The following is a 27139-nucleotide window of genomic DNA, read 5'->3' as shown; positions in this document are numbered from 1 at the left end:
AATTTGGTTTATTTCAGAAACAAACACCGCCTCCAGAAAGAATTCAGCCAACACGTGTTTCGACGATCTTGACTTTTTCAAGGCAGGTAAGTAGAAAACAATCGATGTAATGTAGGTATTTCCATTGCTTCGTCACACGGGAGTCATCCGTAAGGATCTCAGAGTATCAAGTGTTTATCAATTGTTATATAGTGAAATATGAAAGTAATTGGAGTAGCGGATATTAGTCAGTTATTTGGATTGAGCAGGATAGCAGAGGGATAGAAGAGGGAAAAAGGCTTGCATTTATTTAGCGCTTGTTACCCCAGATGGGGTGCGGAAGCACTTTTTTGCCGAGTAGCATGCTACTCCGGAACCCATAAGGATTAGTGGTGAATTAGTATAGTGAAATATGAAAGTAATTTGAGTGGTGGATAGGTTAGTCAGTTATTTGGATTGAGAAAGGTAGTGGAGAGATAGAAAAGGAAAAAGGTTTGCATTGATATAGGTCTTGTAAACCCTGATGGGGTGTTGAAGCATTTTTTCGGCGAGTAGCACGCTACTCCAGAACCCATAAAGGATTAGTGGTGAATTAGTATAGTGAAATATGAAAGTAATTTGAGTGGTGAATATGTTATAAAGTTTTTGAATAGAGAAGGGTAGCGGAGGGATAGAAGAGGGAAAAAGGTTTGCGGTTATATAGCGCTTGCTAGTCCTGATGAGGTGTTGAAGCCCTTTTTCGGCGAGTAGCACGCTGCTCTGGATCCCATAAAGGATTAGGGGTGAATTAGTATAGTGAAATATGAAATTTGAGAAGTAGACATGTTAGTCTGTCATTTTGATTGAAAAGGATGGTGGAGGGATAGAAGAGTGAAGGATTTAGACTTTTGTTTTTTAGGTCATAGCAGCAGTGGGAGGCTTGGGATGAGTTAAAAGGAATGTGGAGGGGACGAGTCAAAGGGAAGAGTTTAGAAAGGCTTGATGGCTGTATCCTGTGTATCATGGCTGTATGCTGTGTATGATGGCTGTATGCAGTGTATGATAGCTGTGTCTGGAGTTTGATGGCTGTATCTGGTAATTAATGGCTGTATCAAGAGTATAATTGCTGTATCTGATTTATGTTGCTTGTATCTTGTGTCTGGTGGCTGTATTTGGCATATGAAGCCTACATCATATGTCAGGGGGCAGCATCAGATTTCCAGTGGCTGCCATGGTGTATCCGGATATGCTTGCTGTATTACGGCTGTTGGTCGGTATGATGGCTGTATTCCTTGTATGAAGGCTGTATCCTTGATATGAAGAATGTATTCTGTGCATGCACTTATGTAGCCTATGACGAGTGTATCCCACATATGAGGCTCTACATCTCGTGTGTGATGTCTGTATCTGGCCTGTCAGCTGTGGTGTCTGCGCCTGGTGTCTGACGGCTGTATTTGGGGTGTGGGCGCTGCACTTATCCTAGGGTCGGTATACCCCTTTCACGTCATGGCTTCACCTCTCCTCATGAAATTGTGGCAAAGCTTTGGGACGTCACTTCCTCGTCTTCTTGTATTTTGAAGAAGAATTGACGTCAGTTCCCATGAGGTCAGATGTACTTTCCCGCCTTTCACTACTGCCTTTACTGACCTGTTGTTTTCAGGTCTGGCCTAGACACAGCTTTAGCGCTCGGGAGCCCCTCGGACCGGTAACACCCCGATACCGGCTTCAGTGTAAATAAGGAATGTTTATTTATACATACACACCTCAAAGTCCCTTTATTTGGGGGCATCACTGTACGACTCCCTTGTGAAACCCATTGTTGCAGCCCCCTTGGACGGACCACCAGGAAACGTCCTTGCTGGCGTCTGCAGTTTCTCTCCTATGCCTCCTCCGCTGCTGACATGCCCAGGATTACACAATGCCAGTGGCCGCTGGGATTAAAGTGAGAAAGCGAAAGCAGCCCAAGGCTGTGGTGACATCATGGGAGTGCAGACCCGGCCCGGGGCGGAGGAGAGGGGCGGGGGCGGGTCTGAGCGGCTCTATATAAGATGCCGAGGCAGAGGAGGGTGGACACCAGCGGCAGTGACCCCCAGCAACATCTGGAGCTCCAGCACTGCAAGGGGCAGGAGGGAGCACTCACATCTGGAGCTCTTGAATACCAGGGTACACAATCTCCAGCACCTTGGGATCCACAGGTCCACATCTGGAGCACCTGCCAGAAGATCACGCCTGCAGCATCAGCACCGCTGGAGGTGAAGGACAACATCTGGAGCTCCGGCAGGAACATATCCACATCTGGGGCTCAGCTCTCAGGAGGCAGACGGCAGACCCCATCCCTGGCACAAGAAGCGAGTCCAAGTCCTCGCCCTCGTCATGAAGGCGGACCCTCAGCACGTGAAGACCCTTTATGAGGCCCGGGGCTTCCTGACGGCAGTGCCAGTGCTGGACCCGGAGGAGCTGGAGGGCGCCAGGAGGGCCTTCGAGGAGCTGGAGGAGGAGTTTGGTAAGTTCAGGGAGGGCAGCCTTATCTCTCGTGGCTTGTTTCTGAGCACCTTGCGTCATGCTTGCACCTTGCTAAGAGGTACATGCACGTGGCAAAGCCCCAAGCCAAATTCATGAAGTCACGCAAAGCCACTTTGCATCGAGTGGCTTCACAAATATGGAGTACGGCAACGCCGCACCAATCGCTACGTTGCATTACTCTGCGCCCAGAAGGCGTTGCATGGGCGTTGCGTGGGTGTTACCACGCAACTCATTGGTTTTTACGCATTCCCAGATTTACAAGGACTTGTAAATCTGTGAATGCGTCAAAATGCTACACCTCCCCAGGTGAGGCTGTGTTTATTTCTTCTTGTTTTTCCTCTTTCCATGTGCGCTTCTTTCTGCTGGACACCTAGAAACAGGAAAAAGACTCTATGGATTGTTTATGTAACACAGGCTCAAGGGTGCCGCGTTGGCGTTGGCGTCAGGCTGCAGAAACGGCACCAGTGCAGGGAGAAAGGAAAAGAATGCACATTATTGGATGAATATCGCGCACCCCTGCCCTTTCCCAGTGGCGTAGGGCAGCGCATGGATGTTTTTTTGCTGCGCTCCGTGCCACCATTCCCATATATAAGCCCCTCGGTTTAGAGGCTTCTCGGTGCAGAGACTAACCCCCCTCCGTGTGTCCCCCGCAGGCTGGGTATAAACTGGGGTGGCAAGGTGAGCAAAAGAACGATGGATTTGACTCAGATCTCTTGTCTGGGGGGTGAATGTTTGATTTGCTCTGCGTTCCGCCCATCATCTGTGTGTCTTTTGCTTTCTCGCCCCGCAGGGAAGGAGCACACCCAGTACAGCCTGCACAACGCCCACCTGCGCCTGCCGTGGGTGCTGGGCCTCGCCACCCACCCGCACGCCCTCCGGGCCATCACCGCCGTGCTGGGGCCCCACGTGATCCTGCTGGACTCCAGGTTCATCTGTAAATACCCGGCCTCCGACGTGGCCCACCGAGGGAACAGCGCCCCCTACGTGGCCTGGCACCAGGACATCAAGTAAGTCAGACTGCGGGGTCCTGGCTCCAGGATGGGGCGGGCCCAGCTGGTGTGAGGTGTCTGTCTGAACTTCAAGGGTAATGCCAAAGGATGACATTCCTGCCACCTGAGCCTGGCGCGGTGCGATTAACGGGCGCCCTCGGGGTACCACAGGGTGTTTAATACAGGGGCGGGTTGGCAGGGGCACACACAGGGTAGATTACAACATCTTTCGTCTAGGCTAGTACAAGAGGGCATGGGGCTGGCTGCACTACCAGACACACTGTGCCATCCTGTGCCCTCATGTGCCATACTGTGCTCTCATGTGTTATTCTGTATCATCATGTGCCATCCTGTGCCCTCATGTGTCATCCCGTGCCCTCATGTGCTATCCTGTGCCCTCATGTGCCACCCTCTGCCCTCGTGTGCTATCCTGTACCCTCTTGTGCCATTCTGTGCCATCCCGCGCCCTCATGTGCCATACTGTGCTCTCATGTGTTATTCTGTATCATCATGTGCCATCCTACACCTTCATGTGCCATGTGCCATCCTGTGCCCTCATGTGTCATCCTGTGCCCTCATGTGTCATCCTGTGTCCTCGTGTTCTATCCTGTGCCCTCAGGTGCCAGCCTGTGCCATCATGTGTCATCCTGTGCCCTCATGTGTCATCCTGTGCCCTCATGTGCCCTCATGCTCTGGGGTTTGCAAATGTTTGGCTGACAGCGTCCTCCTCCTTTTACTTCCAGGTATTGGGGCTTCGAGGGGGGCCCGGTGGCCTCAGTGTGGCTTGCCCTGGATGACGTAGACGCAGAGAATGGTGTCCTGCAGGTTATTCCAGGTATGGATAAAATTCTATAGTCATTGCAGCATCACAACAGCCTGGAGCTTTAACACTGACTGGCTGAGATTGGGGGATGGGCTAATACTCTACTAGTGAGCCTCAATGTAATCACCTAGGAATCTGGGACAGGGTTACAGCACTGGAGATAGATAGAGAGGCCATCTCTTTACCATTGAGCCCCGTATCGCGATGTTGAAAATTAGTACGTTTTGGTGAACATTATCTGCGCCATCTTGCCTCTTCCCCTGATGCCACACTTTTGTCGTGCGCGCCCGCCATTTTAAGATGCCCCGATCAGAACAAACCCTTTTGCATGCCGCTGGCCCCTGACATAGCCCTTTGCCTTCGCTAAGCCTGCACGCTGACCACCCCCTGCTTGCACCTGCCTTGAGTCATAAACCCCTCTTCGGCGCTGCTCTGCCCCAGGCCCTCATCCTGTTCCCAGCGCGACACCTCCCTGCTTTCCTTTCATGATCTCCGGCCCTTAGATGCAAACCCCCTTTTTCCCCGTGTGCCCGTTTTGTCCTCCCCGTTCCCAAGCCGACACCCAGCTCTGCCGATACCATCCTTGCCCCTCCCCGTACAATAGAAAGCTTCCCCCATCAAAGAATCCCCGGGTTGATCAAAGCCCCCACCCCATGAGACCCGATCAAACCCCCCACATTCCGTGAATCGGCGGATTATCCAGCTGCGCGATGCTCATCACCTGTTGTGACTAGGGTGGGGACTTCAACTGTAAATGTGTATGGGAACGGGCCCAAAGGGGAGTTCCGAGAATGTCTTTTCCGTACATCAAAGCTTTAACATGTATGTGTAATCTACAATAAAGTCATAAATGTGTGTATAAGAGGCCAGGCCTCAGGAATACAGTTAGAGCACCTCAGAACGATACCTTCTGTCCGTTTCGTTGTGTTCTCCTCCGGAGAGAATAAAAAACCTTGTTTCCTGCTTTCCAGTCTCCAGCGCCTGCCTCTTCATTTGATTTAATAACTAGAGGGTCACAGAGGCAATACCGCCGGGCAAATATCGATTGTCCCCGACCCGATTGAACTTTTTACAATTGGCGTCCCAAGCGTGGGGCCCATCAGCGACTCGTGGATCCAGTGGGAGAGGTCCCGACGACAGAGTGAACGACTGCAACGATCGGGAGAGCTCTTGCCCAATAGACCCTCGTCTGGCAGCCGATCATCCGAACTTCACTAGTTCCGAACAGACCTCTCTCGAGTGATCTACGGTCCTGACTGGGAACCATCAGGAGTGCCGTGAGAAATACGAGAAAAAGAGGACGATCGGGCGCTGGATTCGGAAGACAAGAAACTGTCCACATGGTCCGGGTAAGGTCGTGTTGCCACGACAAGTTGCGAAAAAAATTTGTTTGATTGCTTGATTGTTCAAAAATACTAGTATTGCTCGTTTTATTTTTATTTTTTTTATTTGGAGATTCACTGTCTGCAAACGGAGAAACAACAGGCTCTCTCTCTTTGCAAGCAGTGGAGGATAGGTAGGGTAGCAGCCGTGCTTGTTTTCTTTCTCCCCCACTTAATAATTGCTTGAAACTGAACTGTTGTTCGCAAAAATATTGTTTCCTGGAGATTCCCTGTCTGCAAACAGGGAAGTGACCACCCTTTTTGCAGATAGTGAAAAGGGTAGGTAACGCAGATCTTTGCGGACCTACTCATTCTCCCCATTGTTATTTATTGGTCTTTTGGTTTTTTGGTCCATGAGGTATTCACTGCCTGCAAACAACGTAGAATAGAAATATTCTGTCTAGTCTTTGCACCTAGTGATAAGATAGGCAGTGCTGACTTTTTTTAGTCCCTCGTTACGAGCCGTCATGTCTGTCTTCTCCCCACTGATAAATAGCCTGTTTAGCCCGGACCGGGTGTTAGAGGTGGACCATATAGCTCCACTAGAAGGCACCCCTAATAAGGACATGTTCATAAACTATGGGTTAGTCACCATAGCTTATAATAAATTATGGCACAGGTATACCGAAGAGAGTCAAGACAAACAGTGGCCACTGGCAGGATCCTTTGACCTTGATAAAATAGAAACGTTAGAAATAGCCCTTCGAAATAATAAGACAACGCCAATTATGCTCGACAGTCTCGGTATGTGGCGCAGAGAGGCTACGAAACGACAGAGAAAAGACGAGGACAAACCAAGTAGAGAAATATACCGACAGGACAACCCCAGGACACCGCTACCCACAACTTATCCCCCGACACTATGCAAAGGACGACCAGACTTAGGGTCAGACCAATGCGCTTTTTGTAGGTATGTCGGACACTGGAAAGCCCAATGCCCGACTCTACTGAGCGTGAGTAAAGGCAAGGGGCCGACAAGAACGACAGACCGACAGTACGAGAAAAGGCGCGAGACAAAGAAGAACCCGACTTACATAGACAGACCAGACAGAACTACCACGTTTGATTATGCCCGATGGCACAGATTTCGCCAGGAAAATCTCAGCGGCATGCTCAAGTTCTCCTAGGTCGGGCAATGTCAAGACGGGAACCCAGCCTCGTTTAAAATTCACAGACGGAAAGAGATAATTATGACCAATAACTGTTTTTATATTTGTCTTGGGTCTTTGTATGTCGTACTTGTACTGTCCCCCGTCTGAGTTTGTGTGTATGTAATATACAAATCTGCGTCATCCCTCTACACGTGTTTCCGTGTTACTCGACCTCTGTTAGCAGAAACTTAGCATAAAAGCAACCTGGAAAGAAAGAAATGGTAAAACAAAATCCGTAGACCATTAATGAACTTGAACTTTTAATTTAACACAACAAACAAGGAATAATAACGATAAACTGTAGAAAATGAAAGTCAAACAGAACATTCGCCCCCCCCCCATTCTGGAACCTTCCAAAGTAGGGCAGGGTTACGGCTACGCCCAACCAACGGCAACCCATATAAGGCGAGCCCGGCCGCCAACTCTTGGTCAGGAAATCTTAACGTATGGGGGAGCCGGAGGAGAGGCAGGAGCCCGCAGCCTGGGCATTTGCAGGTAGTCCCGCCACATGTCTCCTTGGCCGGCCGCAACGGGCCTGGAAAGACTAAGGTAGTCCCGCCACATGTCCAGAGGAGAACGAGGCACCTCTTCCTTTTCTCTTCCGTCACAGCCGCAGCAGTCCTGGACGGCGGGATGTCCTGCACGTACCTCCACAACAATTTGTCCAAGTTGGGCTGGGAGGGAGAGGCGACGCGGACGAGCCTCTCCCACCTCCACCGATAGGAGGTTTCCCAGCCCCCGGCCCGACGCCGAACACCCCCAGTCAGGCGATGGTGCCAATACTTCCACAGCACCGAACGTACAATGGTGGCACCCCAGTACTTGCGCAGCACCGAACGTACAATGGTGGCACTTGGGGAACACCGGATGTGGAGAGACCTTCATGCGGGGCGATGAAAAGGAGCGGCATGGAGTGCACCGGGAGAAGGAGACGATGTGAACGAGTCTCCCTCGCCCCCCCAGGTGGGGGCATCACAGCTGCACCCCAGCTGAACGTCCCGCTTACACAAAACAGGGACCTCTTCCTTTCACTCCGAAGGATCTCTTCCATTCTTGCAAACTCGACGAGAGTGGCCCCTGTAGGGCCTCAAAATGGCGTCTGGATCCGCTGGAAGGCGGGCCCCGGCCACTAGAGTAACTTTGGCCAGCCATATAACTCGAACATTTGTCCCATGGAGCACGAGCCCCCATCTCCGACAGCATCTCCGCAGCCTTGAAGATCATACAAAGGTCCCCGGCGGAACCTTCGGCCTTTGCAGGTTTCCGGTAAGGGACGGCTGCCTTGATCGCCAACGAAACAAACATGACATTGCCACACCTTCTGTTAGCGTGAATTCTAGAACTGCCGAAAAGGACTCTGGTCCAAACTGCCAGTAATGGAAACATTTCCCCCTGATGCTGCTTCCGGACTGTGCCGGCCCCGCCCAAAATGGCGCTGGTATCAATCGGAACTTACGAACACCTCGTGGTGTTCCTTCGCACTAATATAAACTTGATGTTCTGAGATTTTATATGATCCTTTGTACACTTGGCTAGAAAAGACAAGGAGAACTCACACGACGAACAGTATGAAAGGATCCCCGTTACAAATGTTGATTACAAATGTACAATGTATTATATTTTTATAACTGATGTAAACCTCATTTACGACGCTCACGTACGGTATGCATATAGGAAAATAAATGCCCCCGAACCCCCAACCAATTAATAGACGTTTTAGTTACTTACAAATGAACGAGTAAAACTTTCCGATGTTTTTATTGCTGCAAGCGAAACCCCCCACTGTATGCACTTTAGCCATTGCCACGACCGGCCAAATACGACCGCGCCCTCATAATCCATATGCTGAAATGATTTTGCAAAATAAAGTCTTTGAAACTATGGACGGGTATTGCATGCTTTATTTTAAAAAAATGTGGGATCGGTGGGAAAGTTTTTTCTGTGCACCCTACTCTGCTCTCTCTTTAAGGTTAAAGGAAGATGGTTACCCAGCCCTGGAGGACGGATCGGAGCAACAACACGACACTCCGCCTTCAAAGTACGCAACTGACCCATGAACTCTCGCGTAGAGGAAGACCTTGACTTCCAAGGATGGGTAAAACGAACGGTGTAAATGAGGGAATGTAAAAGGAGGGAGAAATAAAATAATGTAAATATTATAAAGTACCACGTTCCAAAGTATCAGGGGCCCAAGAACCGAAAAACCTTAGAACGCCACAGCGTTGAAAGAGGTTTAAGGACCCCGATAGTGAGATACATCCTTTTGACTAGATACCTCGCACTAGGCACCTCTGGTTTCCTTTTTACGTTTCCCCGCACACGACCTATATGAACACACTACCCCCCCCCCCTCGACTCCAGAAACCATATCCCCAGGGACCCTGCCCCGAGGAGGAAAGACGAGTAAGAGGTAAGTAAAGGACTTATGAATCCATGTATTTGAATGTGCGCGAATGCTGTCTCCCACCCCCCCCCCTTTTTTTCCTCCCTCTGCAGGTTACATCAGAGATTACAGCCGAGGTGTGGCGAAGATCCGAAACCTTGCCATGTCTAATGCACGAAACGGACTAGCGCCGCAAGGTGGCGTCTAAGCATGCCTGCAGACTACTCACGTACCGAACAAACCCGAAAAATTAGCACAACCCTGATACAAAGTGATCACCCTTAAACCAGACCGGACGAATGAACCCATGTCACGTATGATGCGAAACTATGAGGGAATGTGTGTGTGTGACTGAGGCGTCGACCCAACTGGTCGAAGGACCGAGAATGCGAAAAGTGCGACAAAATGGTACCTCCTTTCTTCTTTCCTTCTTCTCAAGGCGCGTCCCCTCTACCCTGTCTAATGCTCAAACTGCATGATTACAAGATCCTAACGCAGACCCGCGAATGCCCTTTACTGTGTAATGCACTAAATAGCCTTTCTTGAATACACTGCCACCCTCTCTGTTGCACGTGTACTATTTAGCCTGCCGTTGCACTCTCACTCTCTCTCTCTCTCTCTCTCTCTCTCTCTCTCTCTCTCTCTCTCTCTCTCTCTCTCTCTCTCTCTCTCTCTCTCTCTCTATTTCTGCACTCCCACTCTTCCGAGTGGTTAGCCCCGAAATTGGCAGACTGCCACCCCTAGCACCCCACCTAATTGGCTTCAAATATCGTCAGTATTTGCACAAAAACTTGTCTTTAATATAATCACCCTGAGACCGCGTCGTTACCTCTCCTTTTCCGCTAGAAGTCAATGAACCCAGGTGGGGCCGTAAGGGAAAGGACAGGTAAGACGACAGAGGTTCCCTAATCTGACCCGAAATAAGGGAACTACATGTCAACGGCTCCTATAGTATAAAACAAGGACCTCAGAATACGCGACCCTCCCCTCCCCGAATTGTCGCAATACCCAAGCAAAAAAAAAAAAAATGATCACCCCCGTTACCTCCCCTGTATATGTCCCTGGTTGTTTCCCATAAAACCCCTGTCCTTCCTGATTAAGTAATCGGGCTGTAAAAGGTTACGTAGGATCCAGAATGATGTTTTACAAGGTTAACAGATTAGCCCAAGGTAAAGAAATAACCGAAATGAACCCCGTAGTAGTTTAAAAGCAGGATGCATCTATAGAAAGGAGATGTTTTAGTCATGTTCGCCTCTCAGCAAAATACCTGTGTAGTACCATGTTGATGACTCACAGTACCCTTTGTAAATGTAAAACTCTAGAGAACAGCATATCTTCGCCAGGTTCGTCTCACGAAGGTGGGTCACCATCAGATGAACTGTCGTGAACTAATTATGAAGGAAAGTCATAAGTAAATCCAACAGGCCCGTCACCGGTCATTTCATATGCCAGTTGTGAGAACGAGCATTTTCATTCTTTGCCTGGAGCTGGGAGAGAAATAGACTTTTTTTGATTATCTTCATCTGCACATTTTCTAAAGACTGTCTTTTCAAACTTGTTTAAGGGTACTGCTGTTGGAGGAGAGAAGGACCGGATGTGGGAGCACGAGGCCTGACTGCAGACTAAGGAACACCTGCGACATTAGCCAAGGCGAGACCATGACAGAAAAGAGCTGCAGGACGAGGCACTGTTCTCGACAACATGAGAAGAAAGGGTCGACCTGATGCCCCTGCTCGACGTCCAGTGCTTATCGACAAGTTCCCGCTCTCTGAATTTGGTCACACGCCCGCCTATTTGAAGTCTCTCGTTCCCCTAGTTTGCTCCTAATTTGGCCTTGCTCCATCCCCCTTTTTCCTCTGACCTACCCTATGGACTGTTTTTTGAACACTCTTCTTCCATCTGAACTTTCTGACCATCACCTCAAAGGACACAGGGCGAAAAGGACCGTTCCGACCAGAAACGCGAGGAAAGGGTCGTGCCCTGCAACGCAGAACTTAGAACAGAGCTGGACTTGTAGCTCCACCGCCGGTGCTCAACAGCGCCAACGAAAGACCACGAAGAACAATGAGAACTCGTAAACTTCGAACATTTGACATCCACAATCACCGTTTTTGCTATGCCTCATTTCTCTCCCAGCCGCCATTGTATTGATCACGCTCCAATTCGAACCTGAGATATATGTAATAACCTGCCAGTATGAAATATGTACTTGCTGCTCTCGCTACATAACCGTTTTTGTATTACATTCCTATGACTTTCCTGCTGAACAAGTTTATCAAAGTTTATCAAATAGGCCCACCTCCTAAAAACTAGAAATGTTAAAATGTATTGTTTACAATTTTTTCATCTAGGGTTCCTACCGTTTTCCTTCTCATGCCCACCACAATAGACCCGAGTAGAAAATGAACCAGCAAGATGTCTTGAATATGTTAAAGGGAGGACTGTTGAAAATTAGTACGTTTTGGTGAACATTATCTGCGCCATCTTGCCTCTTCCCCTGATGCCACACTTTTGTCGTGCGCGCCCGCCATTTTAAGATGCCCCGATCAGAACAAACCCTTTTGCATGCCGCTGGCCCCTGACATAGCCCTTTGCCTTCGCTAAGCCTGCACGCTGACCACCCCCTGCTTGCACCTGCCTTGAGTCATAAACCCCTCTTCGGCGCTGCTCTGCCCCAGGCCCTCAGCCTGTTCCCAGCGCGACACCTCCCTGCTTTCCTTTCATGATCTCCGGCCCTTAGATGCAAACCCCCTTTTTCCCCGTGTGCCCGTTTTGTCCTCCCCGTTCCCAAGCCGACACCCAGCTCTGCCGATACCATCCTTGCCCCTCCCCGTACAATAGAAAGCTTCCCCCATCAAAGAATCCCCGGGTTGATCAAAGCCCCCACCCCATGAGACCCGATCAAACCCCCCACATTCCGTGAATCGGCGGAATATCCAGCTGCACGATGCTCATCACCTGTTGTGACTAGGGTGGGGACTTCAACTGTAAATGTGTATGGGAACGGGCCCAAAGGGGAGTTCCGAGAATGTCTTTTCCGTACATCAAAGCTTTAACATGTATGTGTAATCTACAATAAAGTCATAAATGTGTGTATAAGAGGCCAGGCCTCAGGAATACAGTTAGAGCACCTCAGAACGATACCTTCTGTCCGTTTCGTTGTGTTCTCCTCCGGAGAGAATAAAAAACCTTGTTTCCTGCTTTCCAGTCTCCAGCGCCTGCCTCTTCATTTGATTTAATAACTAGAGGGTCACAGAGGCAATACCGCCGGGCAAATATCGATTGTCCCCGACCCGATTGAACTTTTTACAGCGACACAGGGATCTGGGACAGCGCTATACAGCATGGGAGGTAGGCCATCTGTTAACAGGGAGCCTCTTTGTCGTGACATAGGGACGTGGGAGAGAGTTATACAGAGTGGAAGATGGTGCATTCATTCACAATGAGTCCGAGTCCAGACAAGCAGGGTGTGCAGCAGGCTTATATCGAAGCAAGTCCTCAGTGGTGTTGACAAATTGTCTGCGTCTCTATCGGAGCCCACTGCTGTCCTGACAGGGGTGTTGTCCTAATACAGAAAGTCTGGAGATAGAACTCGGGCTCCACCCGCGGGTCCTGGCGCCCTCAGCACCACGAGGGCCACACCTATATCTCTGGATGGAGCAATTCCATGCTGCTCTGCGCGCGCCCATGTGTTATCAGAGGGATCCGTGCCAGGCTCGGATTGGTAAGGGGGCACTCGGGTAAAGGTCGAGGCAGAGGGGCTGAGAAGAAGTGGCCGCACTTGCATTCAGATGTGGTTCTCAGTCTGAACTAATCCATCAACACAGAGTCCTGGCAACATTTGCATTTTTTTTTACTTTAGTGAAGTTAAGAAAACACGTTGTTTTTTTTATAGAAGCACCCATCTTCTTTTTTATAGCACTTAACATTCTGATGCAGTGTTTTAAAAAAAGACCCAATTTGCAAATGTGGGCCACTTTACTTTAGGGCGCCCGGGCCAACTTTTTTTTAGAGCCCATCCAACTCTGATCCGGGCTTGTTTGTACAGCTGGGAGCTGGGGCCGGGGGACATGGGGTCCTAACAGAGAGACGCCCTATAGGTTTCCACAGGCGGAGATGTCTTTGCCTGTAAACATGGGCACCACAGCTTTGAAAGAGTGATATTGGACAGGGTTGGTCAGACAGGGCTCTACCGGTGACCCTCTTGTCTTCACCCAGATTAGTGTCTGAGGCTGGACTCGTGGGGGCTGGTCGAGGCCTCGTTGGAAGCTCCCCGGTGTCCTCACGGGGGGTTCTAGTGTTCAGAGATGGCTCTATATTTACTCAGCTGCCGTGGTCCTCTGTTAGATGGGAAACATCCTTCACCACACACTCTGTTCATGCATGCCTTTACCACGTGTCTTTTCCTCGCAGGTGCCTTTACCACGCGTCTTTTCCATGCATGCCTTTACCACGTGTCTTTTCCATGCATGCCTTTACCACGTGTCCTTTCCATGCATGCTTTTACAACGCGTCTTTTCCATGCATGCCTTTACCACGTGTCTTTTCCATGCATGCCTTTACCACGTGTCTTTTCCATGCATGCCTTTACCACGTGTCTTTTCCATGCATGCCTTTACCACGTGTCTTTTCCATGCATGCCTTTACCACGTGTCTTTTCCACGCAGGTCCCTTTACCACGCATGCCTTTACCACACAGTCTTTTCCATGCATGCCTTTACCACGTGTCTTTTCCATGCATGCCTTTACCACGTGTCCTTTCCATGCATGCTTTTACCACGTGTCTTTTCCATGCATGCTTTTACCACGTGTCTTTTCCATGCATGCCTTTACCACGTGTCCTTTCCATGCATGCTTTTACCACGTGTCTTTTCCATGCATGCATTTACCACGTGTCTTTTCCATGCATGCCTTTACCACGTGTCCTTTCCATGCATGCTTTTACCACGCGTCTTTTCCACGCAGGTCCCTTTTCCACACACATGCCTTTATCATTCGTCTTATCCAATTCAGATGCCTTTACCACTCATGCCTTTACCACACATGCCTTTACCACACATGCCTTTACCACACAGATGCCTGTTCCACACATGCCTGTTCTACACATGCCTTTACCATGTAGATGCCTTTACTACACAGAAGCCTTTACCACACATGCCTTTACCACACAGAAGTTTTTACCACTCATGCCTTTACCACACATGCCTTTACCACACATGCCTTTACCACACATGCCTTTACCATGCAGATGCCTTTACCATGCATGACTTTACAAGGCAGTCTTTCCACACATGCCTTTACCAAACAATTTTTTTCCCACACAAATGATTTTACCACACATGATAATTATAGGTAAGTGTGTGTATAATTATTGTGGGTGTGGCCTACGACTTACACCTCCTTGTAGACAGAGGCGTGGTCTGGATAAGTACCCAGGCCAGGAATCAGGGCCCCCCTCACTCCAACCCCCCTTTCTTTTGCAGGAAGTCACAAACAAGGTGTCCTGGAGCACCGTGCAGCGATGACCCCGGGGAATATGCTGTCAACCAATCAGGAGATTCCGCGGCACCTGGTGGATGCAGAGAAGGCAGTGGAGTGTCCTCTCCAGGCTGGGCAGATGTCGGTGAGTTCACAGCGCTCTGTCATTTCCTGGACTCATGTCTCACATCTGTGGTTATTCCCACAAGCAAACAAGGGGTTACCGCAACATCACAAAGTAACACGAAAAGCCATAATACTCCAGTCCGGTGCATTGTGGGTGTCAGGCAGACCAGTTATTCACCCCAACTTATGAATGAGGCAGCTGGTAAGGGGGCGGGCCAAGACATCCATCAATCTAAGGCACCACCCTTCCCATAGTGAGCCTTTCGTATACATTATAGTGTACTCACTACCCCCCTTAGGGGTGCCCATGTACTGTGCACTCCCTGTACTCACAGCTCCCTCTGAGGGTGCACCAACACTGTGTACTCAGAGTTTTCTTTAAGGGTGCGCCAGGACTGTGTAGTCACAGCTTACCCTGGGGTGCACCAACCTATGTACTCACAACTTCCTTTGAGGGTGCGTCAGCTCTGTGTATTCTGTACTCACAGCTTCCCCTGGGGTTGCACCGGCACTGTGTACTCACAGCTTCCCCCGGGGTTGCGCCAGCACTGTGTACTCCCCCCTTCCCCTGTGGTTGCACCAGCACTTTGTACTCACAGCTTCCCCTGGGGTTGCACCGGCACTGTGTACTCACAGCTTCCCCTGGGTTTGCACCAGCACTTTGTACTCACAGCTTCCCCTGGGTTTGCACCAGCACTGTGTACTCACAGCTGCCCCTGGGGTGGCACCAGCACTGTGTACTCACAAATACCCCTGGGGGTGCACCAGCACTATATACTCTGTGCACTTAAGGTTGGTGTTCTCTTAGGGGAGCTCTAAGTAGCCACAGATGCTCTTGAGTGTGCATCAGGATTGTGAACCAACAGTTCTCCCTGGGGGCGCACCAGCACTTTGTATTCAGTTCCCCTTGAGGATTCTCCAGCACTCCATAGCCCCAGAAACCCCTGGGGGACAACAGCAAAGTATACTCACAGCCTCCTTGAGGGTGCACCAGCAGCGCATTCACAGATCCACCTGGGGTGCACCAGCGCAGTCTCCTCACAGGTCCTCCTTTAGGTGCACCCACAATGTGTACTCACAGCTCCTTCACTGAGTGCACCCAAACTGTGTACTCACAGCTCCTCCATTGAGTGCACCCACACTGTGTACTCACAGCTCCTCCTTTGTGTGCACCCACACTGTGTACTCACAGCTCCTCCTCTGTGTGCACCCACACTGTGTACTCACAGCTCCCTCTGAAGGTGCGCCAGCACTGTGTACTCACAGCTCCTCCATTGAGTGCACCCACACTGTGTACTCACAGCTCCTCCACTGAATGCACCCACACTGTGTACTCACAGCTCCTCCACTGAGTGCACCCAAACTGTGTACTCACAGCTCCTCCATTGAATTCACCCACACTGTGTACTCACAGCTCCTCCACTGAGTGCACCCAAACTATGTACTCACAGCTCCTCCTTTGTGTGCACCCACATTGTGTACTCACAGCTCCTCCACTGAATGCACCCACACTGTGAATGCACAGCCCCTCCATTGAGTGCACTCACATTGTGTACTCACAGCTCCTCCATTGAGTGCACCCACACTGTACTCACAGCTCCTCCACTGAGTGCACCCACACTGTGTATGCACAGCTCCTCCTTTGTGTGCACCCACACTGTGTACTCACAGCCTCCTTGAGGGTGCACCAGCAGCGCATTCACAGATCCACCTGGGGTGCACCAGCGCAGTCTCCTCACAGGTCCTCCTTTAGGTGCACCCACAATGTGTACTCACAGCTCCTCCACTGAGTGCACCCAAACTGTGTACTCACAGCTCCTCCTTTGTGTGCACCCACACTGTGTACTCACAGCTCCTCCTCTGTGTGCACCCACACTGTGTACTCACAGCTCCCTCTGAAGGTGCGCCAGCACTGTGTACTCACAGCTCCTCCATTGAGTGCACCCACACTGTACTCACAGCTCCTCCACTGAGTGCACCCACACTGTGTATGCACAGCTCCTCTATTGAGTGCACCAACACTGTGAATGCACAGCCCCTCCATTGAGTGCACCCACATTGTGTACTCACAGCTCCTCCATTGAGTGCACCCACACTGTACTCACAGCTCCTCCACTGAGTGCACCCACACTGTGTATGCACAGCTCCTCTATTGAGTGCACCAACACTGTGAATGCACAGCCCCTCCATTGAGTGCACCCACATTGTGTACTCACAGCTCCTACATTGAGTGCAGCCACACTGTGTACTCACAGCTCCTCCACTGAGTGCACCCACACTATGTACTCACAGCTCCTCCTTTGGGTGCACCCACATTGTGTACTCACAGCTCCTCCACTGAATGCTCCCACACTGTGAATGCACAGCCCCTCCATTGAGTGCACCCACATTGTGTACTCACAGCTCCTCCATTGAGTGCAGCCACACTGTGTACTCACAACTCCTCGGATGTGTGCACCAACACTGTGTACTCACAGCTCTCTCTGAGGGTGTACCAGCACTGTGTACTCACAGCTCCTCCATTGAGTGCACCCACACTGTGTACTCACAGCTCCTCCACTGAGTGCACCCACACTGTGTATGCACAGCTCCTCTATTGAGTGCACCAACACTGAATGCACAGCCCCTCCATTGAGTGCACCCACATTGTGTACTCACAGCTCCTCCATTGAGTGCAGCCACACTGTGTACTCACAACTCCTCGGATGTGTGCACCAACACTGTGTACTCACAGCTCTCTCTGAGGGTGTACCAGCACTGTGTACTCACAGCTCCTCCATTGAGGGCACCCACACTGTGTACTCACAGCTCCTCCACTGAGTGCACCCACACTGTGTATGCACAGCTCCTCTATTGAGTGCACCAACACTGAATGCACAGCCCCTCCATTGAGTGCACCCACATTGTGTACTCACAGCTCCTCCATTGAGTGCAGCCACACTGTGTACTCACAACTCCTCGGATGTGTGCACCAACACTATGTACTCACAGCTCTCTCTGAGGGTGTACCAGCACTGTGTACTCACAGCTCCTCCATTGAGTGCACCCACACTGTGTACTCACAGCTCCTCCGTTGAGTGCACCCACACTGTGTATGCACAGCTCCTCCGTTGTGTGCACCCACACTGTGTACCCACAGATCCTCCATTGAGTGCACCTAAACTGTGTACTCACAGCTCCTCCTCTGTGTGCACCCACACTATGTACTCACAGCTCCCTCTGAGGGTGCCCCAGCACTGTGTACTCACAGCTCCCTCTGAGGGTGCACCGGCACTGTGTACTCACAGCTCCTCCATTGAGTGCACCCACACTTTGTACTCACAGCTCCGTCTTTGGGTGCACCCGCACTGTGTACTCACAACTCCTCCCTTGTGTGCACCCACACAGTGTACGCACAGTCCCCCTAGGCATGCACCCACACTGTGTACTGACAGCTCCTCCACTGAGTGCACCCACACTGTGTACTCACAGCTTCCCCTGAGTGTGCACCCACACTGTATACTCACAGGTCACCCTGGGCATGCACCCACACTGTGGACTCACAGCTCGCCCGGAGGTCCACCCACACTGTGTACTCACAGCTCCTCCTTTGTGTGCGCCCACACTGTGTACTCACCGCTCCTCCTTTGTGCACACCCACACTGTGTACTCACAGCTCCTCCTTTGTGTGCACCAGCACTGTGTACTCATAGCTTCCCCTTGCACTCACAGCTCCCCGAGGGGTGCACCAGCACTGTGTGCTCACATCTTCCCCTTGCACTCACAGCTCCCCGAGGGGTGCACCAGCACTGTGTACTCACAGCTTCCCGTGCACTCACAGCTCCCCGAGGGGTGCACCAGCACTGTGTACTCACAGCTTCCCCGGGTACACACAGTTCCATGAGGGATGCACCAGCACTGAGTACTCACAGCTTCCTCTTGCACTCACAGCTCCCTGAGGGGTGCACCAGCACTGTGTACTCACAGCTTCCCAGTGCACTCACAGCTCCACGAGGGATGCACCAGCACTGTATACTCACAGCTTCCCCGTGCACTCACAGCTCCACGAGGGATGCACCAGCACTGTGTACTCATAGCTTCCCCGTGCACTCACAGCTACCCGTGGGTGCCTCCACACTGTTTACTCAGATGTGCCACTTTGGGTGCACGAGCAGTGTGTACTAACAGCTCCCCTTGGGGTGCACCATCACTGTGTATTCACAGCTCTCCCTTTGGATGTACCAGCACTGTGCACTCACAACTCCCCCGGGGGTGCACCAGCACTGTGTCCTCATTGCTCTCCTCTGGGTGCACCCACAATGTGTACTCACATGTACCCCTTTGCGTGCGTCCACTCGTAGCTCCCTCTGTGGATGCACCAGCACTGTTAACTCACTGCGCACTCACAGCTCCCAAATTGAGTGCACCAGCACTGTGCACTGACAGCTTCCCCGGGTGTGCACCAGCAATGTGCATTGACAGCTTCCCCTGATGTGCACCAGCACTGTGCACTGAGAGCTCCCCAATTGAGTGCACCAGCACTGTGCACTGACAGCTCCCCAATTGAGTGCATCAGCACTGTGCACTGACAGCTTCCCCCGGTGTGCACCAGCACTGTGCACTCACAGCTCCCCAATTGAGTGCACCAGCACTGTGCACTCACAGCTCCCCAATCGAGTGCACCAGCACTGTGCACTCACAGCTCCCCAATCGAGTGCAGCAGCACTGTGCAGTGACAGCTTCCCCGGGTGTGTACCAGCACTGTGCACTCACAGTTCCCGAGGGGTGCTCCCACACTGTTTACTCACATGTTCCCCTTTGGGTGCACAAGCAGTGTGTACTCACTGCCCTTGATTTGGGTGCACCATCACTGTGTACTCAAAACTCCCCCTATGGATTCTCCAGCACTGTGTACTCACAGCTCCCCCGGGGGTGCACCCCTACTGTGTCCTCACAGGTTCCCTGGTTTGGTGACTCAGTACAGTGTACTCACTGCTCTCCCTTTGGGTGCACCCACACAGTGTACTCACTGCTCTCCCTTTGGGTGCACCTACACTAGGTACTCACAGCTCCACTTGGGGGTACACCAGCACTGACTACTTAGAGCTCCCCTCAGGGTGCACCCACACTGTGTCCTCACAGATTCCCCGTTTGGGTGCACCCACACTGTGTACTCACAGTTCCCCTTGGGGTGCTTCAGGACTATGTACCCTGTTTCCCCTTGAGGTGCACCTCAGGTGGCTGCCTCTCTTTTCTCTGTCCGAAATCCAGTGCTTAATTTGCACCTGTGTTTCCGGTGCTTGGCACCGGCACTTATCTGTAAACACAGGCACATATGTCTGAGAAACCACCACATGGTGGCAGTGTGGGTGTATTTTTAACCAATGTTCATTAGCGGAGCACTAAACGATTTAAGATAGTTTTAAAAGAAATGATAAAACTTAAAGATAAAAAGGTGACTTGGGCAGTGCCAGCTGCAGTGGACCAGTGAGTAACACATTGGGCGCTGACACTTACGTTTTTGGCAGATAAGCACTGCTCATATCCTACATTTCTCTCTTTAGATCCACGACGGGCTGACAGTCCACGCCAGTGAACCGAACACGTCCCACAGACGCAGATGTGGCTTCGTTATTCGCTACGTCCCCACCACAGCCTACCCCGTGGAGGTGAGTACAACCCTCTCCTGCAGACTGTCTGAGCGTGGTTGTGTGTCAGTGGGTTTATTAGAGGACAAGTGTGACAGTGTGGATTGTATGTGTTTGTGTGTGTGCATCCATGCACGTGTGTGTGTGTGTGCATGCATTTCTACTCGGTACTGTGTGTGCATGCAACTTCAAAGAACCATTCACTGAGTAAAGAGTAACCACCCTTTCCCTGGTCTCTCTGATGGATCTGGTCTGGACCCCAGGTGCCGCTTCCTTCTGTATGGGCAGAAGAGGCCTTCTGATGGACTGAGGACCTTATTTATGAGAGCCCTGTATCACTTTTGCACCACGTAAAGTGGCAGGGCTGGACAGGGACAGCAAACCAGCCCTGGCAATTGCATCGGACCGGCCTCCGAGGGAGAGATAGGGCATGGTGGTGGGAAACACTGCTGCTACGATTTTGTTACTGGGGGCCGTTATTTCTGCAAAACCTTCCCTCAGTAACAAAAACGGCCCCCACCAGTCTAAAACCGGCCCCAACCTTTCCGGCCCACTGGGGAAACGCCCGGTGCCCAATGGGCCAGTCCGGTCCTGTAAAGTGGTACATATGTGACGCATGGCTCTCACACAGATTTATGATGCCACACAAGGCCTCCTTACGTTGCTTTGAGTTGCCTCTTAAATCACGAGGAAGGCGGCGCAGCGCAATTGCTGTGTCGCATTCCTCTGCTCCCAGGAGGCGTTCGATAGGCATTGCTGTGGGTTTTTCCACCCAACACCCAAGGAATTTGATGTTGTGCCAGATTTACAAAGTCATGTAAACCTGGGAAAGGGCCAATTATTTATGCCTCCCCATGTGAGGCATAATGAGGGGAAATATGTTTATATCTCCTATTTTTTTGTCTTTCTATGTTTGCTGCATTCTGCAAGCAAACATAAAAATATGAAAACGCCTCTTAGGATTGTGTTTTTTGCAAGAAGGTGCCCCTTCCTGCACAAAAACAATCCTGCATGCAACAGAGGCACCCTTGCACCATGGTACGTAGCCCGAAACGGCACCAGCGCAGGGAGAAAGAACAGGAATGCACCCAATTGCTTAAATATGTGGCATTCCTGTCCTTTCACTGTGCCGTAGGGAAGCACAGCATTGCTGCGCTGCCCTACATCACAGTCCCAAACATAAGACCCATAATCCTTAGCTTGCTGAACCCGGCACCTCAGTTTGGGAACCGAGGCTACTCCATTTGGGGGATGCGCTGGAGGCAGCTTCACTAGTTCAAGATGTGCTCCAAGACCTCAGCTTGCGCTGCAGAGCTTCCTGGGTCAGGAACAGGTTCTACTGCAGTTGATGTTCTGCCTCGCGTCTACCAATAACAGAGGGACAGATGTTACATCCCTCATCTCTGCAGCCTGCAGAGCAACCCCATCCTTTGGGATGAAGGAATTGAGGTCAGAGGCTGCTGCTGCAGCATTGGTGTCTAGGTTTGCATATGCGACAAGCCCCGCCCACTGAGATGCCACGGAGCCAGACCCTCTTGGGAAACTTGTTTGTAACAGAACAGCATTGTCGGACATCAGGCATTTTTAATAGTTAAAATAGGGGGTATATTGGTGAAAAAATCATGCAATGCGGCTAGCCGTCTTGCTCTGTGCTCGGCAAAGTGCACAAATTACCTGTATTTTACATTATATGGCACATTCCTGTCTTTTCCTTGCACTGGTGCACAATGTGCTGCCTACCGCCAACACAAGCAACACTTGCGCGCCGTGGTGCAACGGTGCCTGAATAGCAGACAGGATCGTTTTTGTGCAGGAAGGGGCACCTGTCTGCTCAAAAACAATCCTCAGGCATTTTCCCCTTTCTGTGTGTACTGCAGAATGCAGCACACACAGAAAGTGGACAAAATGAGGCAAAATGAAGATATTTCTCCTTGTCGCATTACTAGGTCTACTACTAATGGTAAATCTGGGAATGTGCCAAAATCCATGGGTGATACGAGGGAACACACATGCTCCCCCCATGGAACGCTTCCCTATAGCAGAGTAATGCTACGCAGCGATTTGCGCTCCAATGAGTTTCTCTAGATTTACCAAGCCACTCAAGACCACGAAAGGTTACCTTGCGTGGCTTGATAAATCTAACTCAAGATGCATTGCTCTTGCATCCCATTGCGTGGCACGAGGGCGACACAACTCTTTGATATATTTGGACCTCAGTTTTGTGTGTTATTTAGGTTTGAAGGTCGGATCTATTTGGGAGTTTGGTTAGCCTTGGGGGTCATTTTTGTTTTGGAGGGAAGTTATTTTGGAGCTTAATTTGATGATGAAGGGCTTTAGATTTTGCAAAAAAGTTTATTTCAGTGGACACTTCCTTGTGGCTGGTTTTATGGGCTTAACCCCATGCACGCTGCAGGTTTTCCCGCTGTGCGCTGACTTTTTCAAAAAGCCGCGGTTCATGACGAGCGGAGCTCGTCATGAGCGTGGAAGGGGTTAAGCCTTGGAAATTAGATACTTTTTGAAGTTTTTGGATATTTTCTTTTCAGAGTGTATTTTGGGACTAAGTCCTTCTTGAAGGTTTAGTTTGTTTTTGGAAGGCATTTCATTTTGAAGGGGTAAAACGTAATTTGTTCTTGTATTCTAGTTATGAAGTTTGGTTCTGTTATGACATAATCTAGAAAGTTCAAAATCACATTTTCCATGTACTTCTTAAACTGGGTATTTCTTGACCATACACAGACACTGAAGGGGCTTTTCTAAACAAACCTTGTAATTAATATCAATTAGACATAAATCTGTCAGCATATTAGTATGGAACGTCCCCTTTTACTATGGCTCTGTTATGTCTTCAAATATGCTTTCATTCTGATTTCTTAATGTATATTTGAATATCCCACTTAGAGCCGTAAGTACTAACACATCTACCCAAAGACAGGCAATGGGTAAAACACTTGGCTAACTCTACCTTAAATTTATCAAATGAATCAAACTTTGAAATGTTATCAACAAATTGTAAAAAAATCAAATTGCAAAGAAATGCATTTAAATATTTGTCATTGAAATGGTTATAATTTAACAATACCTCTGTCTTTTTTCATCAATGTCCTAGTAAACTTTAGCTTTTTAGAGTGGAAAAACCCTGTTAACGCCCTAAAACTATTAATACATGAAAGCATGTTAATCCTTGAAACTTAATCAGAATCTTGAGAGACCACCATGTAGTATATATCTAAAGACTGATGCCTTGAATGCAGTTTGTTGTAGAAGGATTACTACTTGAAGGCCATGCGGACTAAGGGTCTTATTTAGGAGGCCTTGCAAGAGTTTTGCGCTTCCGTTGCGTCGCCTTTTGTGATGCATCGGCCACGTAAACAATGCCCCCTGTTGCGCCCTATTTACAAAGAAACACATCTAAGCAGATGCATCACTTTGTAAATCCCTGTGCTACATTATACCTGTGTCAGGTATAATGTATGCGGGGGGGGGGCATTCCCACAAAAGTAAGCCTTGTAGAAGTAACGCAATGACATCTATGAAATTTTACTGTGCCACTTCTAGGACGCAATTGCATCAATATCTTACGCCTGCCTCACAGCAGGCGTAAGACTGACACAGGTCCTTTCACATAGGGCTTGCTCCATGTGAAAGGACACATTGCTGGAGTTGCGTCACTTTTGTGACACACTGCAGCCAGCGTCACTTTTGCGCCTACATATATGTCAGAAATACTGACGTATCTGTAACTCCTTGCGACATGATGCGTCATACAGTAAATATGACAAATCCATCATGTCGCAAGGAGGGCGCTGTGAGAAGTGACGCAACGCTGCTTTCACACAGCGATGCGTCACTTCTCATAAATGAGGCCCTAAACGTTTTTGTCTTGACAATGCACTGTTTTAACAAATGAGAATACAGCAAGAGTGGCAGCGATTCTTGTCTGAGTCTGAAGGTGAATAAACGTTTACGTTAGATATGAATAAGAAATAATATATAATTTTTAACTCTTTTACTGTCACAAAGACGTACTCCAGATTGGTAATGTGTATAACATGCACTGTTCACCAATGAAGATATCGGTGTATTAAATTCTATCAAAGTTCAAAGATAGAAGTTGCTAGAAAGGCCTGATGAAGGCTCAATAGAAATGTTCTTTGAGCCAAAACTGCGGAGAGAGTGTGGCGATGGATAGTTTGGTCCTTCTCAAAACACTACATACATACATTCTTCGGAATTGCATAGGTTTAACACTTTGTGGTAAAACACCTTCTGAGAATTGTGGAGCCAAGTAGGTGCATGTTTAGTTTGTTATGGATGGAGGCAGGTTTGAATGTCAGTTGTGGGATTTAAATAGGTTTGGTTGTTAGTTATGTAAGAGCGGCAGGTTTGAAGGTGAGTTGTGGGATTTAAATAGGTTTGGTTGTTAGTTATGTAAGAGGGGCCGGTTTGAAGGTTCAATAGTTTGGGGATTTAGATAGTTTTGTTTGTTAGTTATATAAGATAGGTAGGTTTGAAGGTTCAATAGTTTGGCGATTTAGATAGTTTGGGTTGTTAGTTATATGAGAGAGGCATGTTTGAAGGTTCAATAGTTTGGGGACTTAAATAGTTTTGGTGGTTAGTTATATGAGAGAAGCAGGTGTGAAGATCAGTTGTGGGATTTAAATAGTTAAGGTTGTTAGTTTTTATAAGAGAGGCAGGTTTAAAGGTATAATAGTTTAGGGATTTAAATAGTTATGATTGTTATGGTCATTAGTTATATAAGAGAGGCAGGTTTAAAGGTTCAATCGTTTTGGGATTTAAATAGTTTATGGTCGTTAGTTATATAAGAGAGGCAGGTTTAAAGGTCCAATAGTTTGGGGATTTAAATAGTTATGGTTGTTAGTTATATAAGAGACGCAGGTTTAAAGGTTCAATGGTTTGGGGATTTAAATAGTTATGGTCGTTAGTTATATAAGAGACGCAGGTTTAAAGGTTCAATGGTTTGGGGATTTAAATAGTTATGGTCGTTAGTTATATAAGAGAGGCAGGTTTGAAGGTTCAATGGTTTGGGGATTTATAATAGTTTTGGTTGTTAGTTATAAAAGAGGGGCACGTTTGAAGGTCAGATGCAGAATTTAAATAGTTATGGTTATTAGTTATATATGGGGGCAAGTTTGAAGGTTCAATATTTTGGGGATTTAGATAGTTTGGGTAGTTAGGTTGTTCTATAAGAGAGGCAGGTTTGAATGTTAGATAGTTTGGGGATTTTGCTAGTGTTGGTTCTTAGGCTGTTTTGAAAGAGAGGGAAGGTTTATGGTTAGTTATTGTTGCAGAGTACACATTTTAGAGATTTGCTTGATCATGCCCTTTTCTCCCTCAATGGATGACACCAGTGAAGGTCCTATATGACAATGTCTTGCATTCTCCTACGTCTGAATGCCCTCATTCTAATGCACTTCTCTCCTCTCTGATTCCAGGACCTCGAGCGCCCACGCTCCTTCCCCGCCACCATGCTTGTTGCAGGAACAGATGAATTCCAGCACTTTACAGATCATGCACCCAACTTTTTCTCCAAGACTTTCTGACACTTGTGCAGAGCATCATCAGGAGACGAATTCCTCTCTTTGTGTAGTTCATTACTGCCAGTAATAGACTACTGCATGGTGCAGGTTCATTCCTGATCTCAGATGGAGCCTTATAGGTTCAAATATGTATTTCCTCTTTTTTAACATCTTGCAGTGAGCCTCAATATTGTCTACAATAATGTTCTGATGGTAGGCCAATAGGTGCTTCAACTATTACTATGAAACAAACAATTGCAATTTCAGAAATTGATAATGTGAATTTCTTTTTGCACTGCATTGCAGTTTCAGTAGAAAACACAAGCCTGCATCCTGTTTTGGAATCTCAGCTGCCTGACTATATGTAATTCTTTTTTATTAAGGTTTATTTATGCTAAACATACAGCTGGTAGACAGATTTACAATCAAAAGTGCAAATGTCTTTTTGTATTCTTTTTCTACAAAAGTAAAATAAAAATGTATCAATAAACTTTGGATAACAGTACCACTTTTGATTTTCAACACATCTAGATGATTCCCGGTTAAGAAATATGTAACAAGGAAGCTGGACTCATTTTAAGCATGAATTTGGACACATGCCTGTACATAAGGAACTTCAATATAGAAGTCTCATTGACTGAATATATATATATATATATATATATATATATATATATATATATATATATATATATATATATATATATATATATATATGAGATAGATATATATAGATATAGATTCACAGAAAAAACCATAGGTTATAGACCATATATAGTTAGGAATTAGCATTTACAAAACCTTGAAAATTCACTGAAAAAACCATAGGTTATAGACCATATATAGTTAGGAAATAGCATTTAGAAAACCTTATTTTACTCACACAAAACCATTGAAATTCCATATATAGTTAGTTGCACTAACTATATATCGCGCACCTGCAATCCACTGCTGATGATGTCACATATTACATCATTCATGACATGGTCAGTGACATCACTGATGACATCACTGATGACATCTCAAATGACATCACTGATGACATCACTGATGACATCTCATTTGACATTACTGATCACATAACTGATCACATCATTCATGTGATGATACAATGAACCTCTTCAGACTCTAATATAACCTTAGATACACTCAGTGTAAACAG

The 27139-nt window shown here is 48.5% G+C and overlaps 1 protein-coding gene across 1 annotated transcript; it reads left to right on the top strand.

Moving 5' to 3' along the window:
- On the top strand, nucleotides 1-26474 carry LOC144819274 (L-threonyl-[L-threonyl-carrier protein] 4-chlorinase-like). The gene is made up of 6 exons (XM_078677239.1): nucleotides 1-2461; nucleotides 3272-3488; nucleotides 4214-4305; nucleotides 14693-14832; nucleotides 20357-20461; nucleotides 25894-26474. The coding sequence occupies exons 1-6, from the start codon at nucleotides 2332-2334 to the stop codon at nucleotides 25999-26001; spliced, it is 792 nt and encodes a 263-aa protein (XP_078533365.1). The 5' UTR covers nucleotides 1-2331; the 3' UTR covers nucleotides 26002-26474.
- The last annotated feature ends 665 nt before the right edge of the window (nucleotides 26475-27139 follow it).

The sequence above is a fragment of the Lissotriton helveticus genome, chromosome 2_1 (assembly GCF_964261635.1).
Source record: "Lissotriton helveticus chromosome 2_1, aLisHel1.1, whole genome shotgun sequence".
NCBI lineage: Eukaryota > Metazoa > Chordata > Amphibia > Caudata > Salamandridae > Lissotriton > Lissotriton helveticus.
Note: the sequence above shows the minus strand (reverse complement) of the source record. Positions and strands in the feature narration are given on the sequence as shown.

Coding starts and splice junctions, on each gene's coding strand:
- LOC144819274 (XM_078677239.1), top strand. CDS start 2,332: ATGAAGGCGGACCCTCAGCACGTGAAGACCCTTTATGAGGCCCGGGGC. Junction 3,489..4,213: donor GCCTGGCACCAGGACATCAA/GTAAGTCAGACT, acceptor TTTTACTTCCAG/GTATTGGGGCTTCGAGGGGG. Junction 4,306..14,692: donor TGTCCTGCAGGTTATTCCAG/GTATGGATAAAA, acceptor TTTCTTTTGCAG/GAAGTCACAAACAAGGTGTC.